The 4,390-nt window shown below is 26.4% G+C and overlaps 1 protein-coding gene across 3 annotated transcripts in view; it reads left to right on the forward strand.

Moving 5' to 3' along the window:
* Positions 1–4,390, forward strand: part of Sox102F (transcription factor Sox102F) — a 774,977-nt gene that overhangs the window by 493,134 nt on the left and 277,453 nt on the right. For all 3 annotated transcript variants that reach the window (XM_067050634.1, XM_067050632.1, XM_067050633.1), the window contains one exon: positions 654–741. In XM_067050634.1, the coding sequence (XP_066906735.1) occupies positions 656–741 (86 nt within the window). In that variant the 5' untranslated portion in view covers positions 654–655. The remainder of the gene's footprint in view (positions 1–653; positions 742–4,390) is intronic.

The raw sequence follows: 4,390 nt of genomic DNA on the forward strand, positions 1-4,390 counted from the left end.
AAAAAAAAAAAACTAAAAAGAAAAGAAAACCTAGAAAATTGACTTTTTTAAAAAAAAAATTAAGTTATTAAGAAGGTATTCATTCTATAAGTGACCAAACAATTCTAACCAATGTGGGAGTGTTGAATTTCATTCCGTGGGACAGCCACTAAATTAAACAAATCAAATCATGAAAAACTGAATGCAAGGTAAATTACAAAATAAATGTTTATACATAATTAATAATAAGAATAATTAATACATTTACTTTAAAAAATAGAAATACAATAAATATCTAATAATAAAAAAGTCAAAATCATAGGAGTATTTGTCTTTTATATTTGATTTAAGTGGCGTTCTTTGTTGTTCGCATATTCTTTTTAGGTCTGCAGTTTTTTTAGAACTTAATACATATAATAAAATATAATTTTTTTTTTTTTGCCATAAGATTTCGGCTTTCAAAACATTGATTTTATATCAATAATATTCCAAGTCATGAGAGAAGGTATTAGATTATGATGTACACCAGATGGATAAATTCCCCCACTTAAATAAAGAATTTAAAGAAGATAAAAATAAATAATTTTACTAATTATTTTTAATATTTCTCTATTACTTAATAAATCATCATTAGTAATTTTATTTATAAAATTTTAATAAATTTTATTTTTTAGTTATGCAATTGATGGTATACTTGAGTAAGCTTCTCCATGAACCCATCAAGAAGTATGAAGATTTTCTTAGGACTGATTCAGTGAACAGGTATGACTTATATTTTTTTAGTTATTAGTATTTAAAAAAATGCATGTCTAAACCTTGTAATATTATTACAACATATCAATCTCTCATAGGTCAATATACTGGAAAAATCCGAGATTGACTGAATAATATTGACCATGTAAGAGAGGCTTAATAGTGATTGTTATTTCTTGAAGTGCAATATGGTATATAGTTATTTCCTACTTGCAATATTGTATGTTGTTATTTCCTACAGTGTAATATTGTCTTGAGTTATTTTCAATTGTGCAATATTGTATGTAGGTATTTCCTACTGTGCTATATTTTTTTTTTTTATTTTATTCATTTAAAAAATTACATCAAATATGGTCCGACCAGATGACAACATCTATCAGTCGGTGCCAAACTAATACATAAAAATGATAGACATAAGTAAAATGTAAATATTACAGTTTAGACTATTAGGGCGTTGCGGAGGCTATACAATTTTTTAGATAGATAAGTGCAATATGAATTGATCTAAAGTGATACAATTAATATTTTAATTAACAACTACTAGAATGAAAATAAAGTAAAAAATAAAAATAAAATGATAATTATTAAAAAAAATAAAATAAAATAAGAAATAATAATAATAACAATAAAAATAACAAAAAGGATTTTGGAGTGAATAATAAAGCTACTATTTTACAATTAGTGAATTAATATAATAATGAGAATAAAACAAGATGATACAGAATAATATCAAAATAAGGACCCAATAATATCTATTACTAAGCACACACATACATAGCTAACACAGATTGTAATATAGTAAATAATTTATGTGAAGAAAAAATACAGGGAGATAGGATCATTTGGTGAACCAAAATCAATTATTGGGAATCATAGAAGTCTAATTATTATTGGTATTTACAACATTAAAGTTTTCCAAATTTTATTCAAGTCTTGTTATGAAAATTCTAAGAGCGTTATATTTCTAGTTAGACAATAATGAATATATAATTTTTTCTATAATTTATAAATTTAACATAAAAATAAAAATTAGAGTTAGATTATATACATAGGTTACTTTTGTAAAGTTCTGTGGAAAATCAAACCTTGAGTGTAAATGATAATTAATATAAAATTAAAAATCATTTCACTCCAATTTGTTATCAATTTATTGAAAATTATATAGTTACTTGTCAAAATTGGTGAGTCTGCCAACCATAGTTGGCCGGAATAAAAAATAGTGGTTGTTTCAAAACGCTAAAAAAAAAATATATAATTTAAAATAAAGTAAATTCACTAAAATATGAGTTTCATTAGAGCTATTTACGTCCAACAGTTCCCAAGATAAATTTTTTTAAAAGCAACATTTTATTGCGAAATAACAAAAAATCAGTAGATAGTGAATTTATTTTAGGAAAAACTATATCCCATCAGACATACAGATGTCCATTAGCACTCAAATTAAAGCTAGTTTAATGAGCTATAAAGGCATTTTATAACGTATACTATAGGGGTAGTAGTTTTCATAATATTTGCTAAAATAAATTCCCAAAATATTTTTATAAATATTTGTGTATTTATTTATTATTTATATATTACAAATATATCATTTGTAAATAATAAAGAATATAAATTCATAAAATATAGCTTTATTGATATTGTAACCTAGATTAGGAGAAACAGAAGATTTATACAACATATTTTCTTATGTTTTTCAAAATATATTAATATTTTTAGTTTAAAAATAGATCTAATAAGAGAAAAAAAAAAACAAGCTCCTTTTGAAGCTAACTGCGTAATCATTTACACCGCATCCACTGAGCGAAACCTCTTTCAACCGACGAATCTCCAAATAGTTCTAATTTCTCTTTGTGATTTGTTAGCTATTAATAAATTGATTCTTTACTATGACTATTTCTGTAGCTCAAAGAAAGTCGTTAAATAAACAAAAGTTAAACAAACAATCTATTTCCCACTGATTCCCCTACTTCAGAGAGTAGGTTAGGCTCATATAGTATTTTTTTCTTCGAATATAGCAGGATTGAAAAAATTCAAAAATTACATTTAATATTAGTATTAATATACATTTTATTATTTTCTAACTTTTAACTACCATACCCTAATAAAATGAAAATTATTTTAGATACACTCTAGCTGATCACGTAAACATCATTACTACACTATTTTAAAATGTACTAGATCTCTTAACAGATAAATGAGGAAACGCTGATGAAATCTCTGATGCTACTCACGAAGGGTAAGGGTTGCAGTATTGCTACTGGACCAAATGTTGTGCAAGCAGTTCATTTGATTAGAATCACGCTCCACTGTTAGATTTTTACCCAATTAAGAGTGAGTTGACTCATGGGCTACAGGGAAACAAAATAATTATTTGCCACTCGAATTCAAAGTCGTTGAAGTTACTAACACAATGTCTTGCAACTCAGCTAGGCACACCTTGATTTCATTATATATATATATAAGAAGAGGAAGTAAGTAGAGTATGAAGAAGGAGGGTGGGGGGGGGGGGCTTTTAAGCAGTTACGATAAATAAAATTTGTAACTATCGATATAATAGAAATAATTAATTGTATTTATTTAGATTAAATCCAAGATTATTAAAATTGAGTATAAACTCTCTTTTCAATCATTCTTTTATTTTTCTCCCTCGCATCCTTAATTGGCTGATGAAATTTGATCCATATTAACGTTTAATTAATGAAGAAGTTTTTTTAAGATCCAGGATAATTGCAACTTAGCCATTGGAGAGTAATAGCATTCTTCAATTGTCCAAAAATTAAGAAATTTTAAACTTTAATTTTTAATCTAACGTCTCAAAAACGCTCATTTTCTTTTCTGGAAGATCCAACACATTTATTAGAAATTTTTTTATCTTTAATTTGATACCTCTTAAATTTTTTAAAGGGAGTTTTAAAGTAGATTTATTTGAATTTTCTGAAAAAAACACGGATAACAGCTAAAATCACAAAATTTGATTTTTATTCCTAACAGTTGAGAATCAAACTACGGGTCATATGGAATTTTTCGTCACTCTTAACGTATTTTGTCTGTTCCCACAATATGACCACTCATTTATAAGACACTTTGTATATATGTATGAAATTTTAATGCTTAAATAGAAATTTGTATATATGCACACACACGATAAAAGCTCTATATCCCACATTAAAAAATTCATTCTGACTAACATAATACTTATTTGGAACCTACAATGGTTATACAACTATTCGAATTTATTTCTGATGTTACGCCTCCTAACTATGAAAAAATTAAAACTACACACTGCAAGCTGACACAATAACGGAAAGTGATCTTTCTAGAAATGTTCGGCGTAAGCACCTCCTGGTTTCCTTGGATGAAAACCATATTAATGAGTCTGACTTGTTTCTAAATTTTCTCTGAAAATTTTTTTTTTTTTTAATAATGTATTTATTGATATTTACAACTGTATACACATATATACAACAAGTAAATTTGCTGTAGGTGACATAGTGACATGATAAAAACATGTGGAGAATCTATCCATTGATAGAACTCCAAAAACATTTCTAGAGGAGAAGGTCTCGAGGCCATCTTCTTTTCCGACGCCTAGGAGGATTATTAGGTAATGAAGGATAAGCCTGGTTAGAAACAAGTGGATTTGGGTGGTTGAGAAGTT

Source organism: Halyomorpha halys, unplaced genomic scaffold (assembly GCF_000696795.3).
Source record: "Halyomorpha halys isolate HHAL.00 unplaced genomic scaffold, Hhal_1.1 Scaffold66.1, whole genome shotgun sequence".
Taxonomy (NCBI): domain Eukaryota; kingdom Metazoa; phylum Arthropoda; class Insecta; order Hemiptera; family Pentatomidae; genus Halyomorpha; species Halyomorpha halys.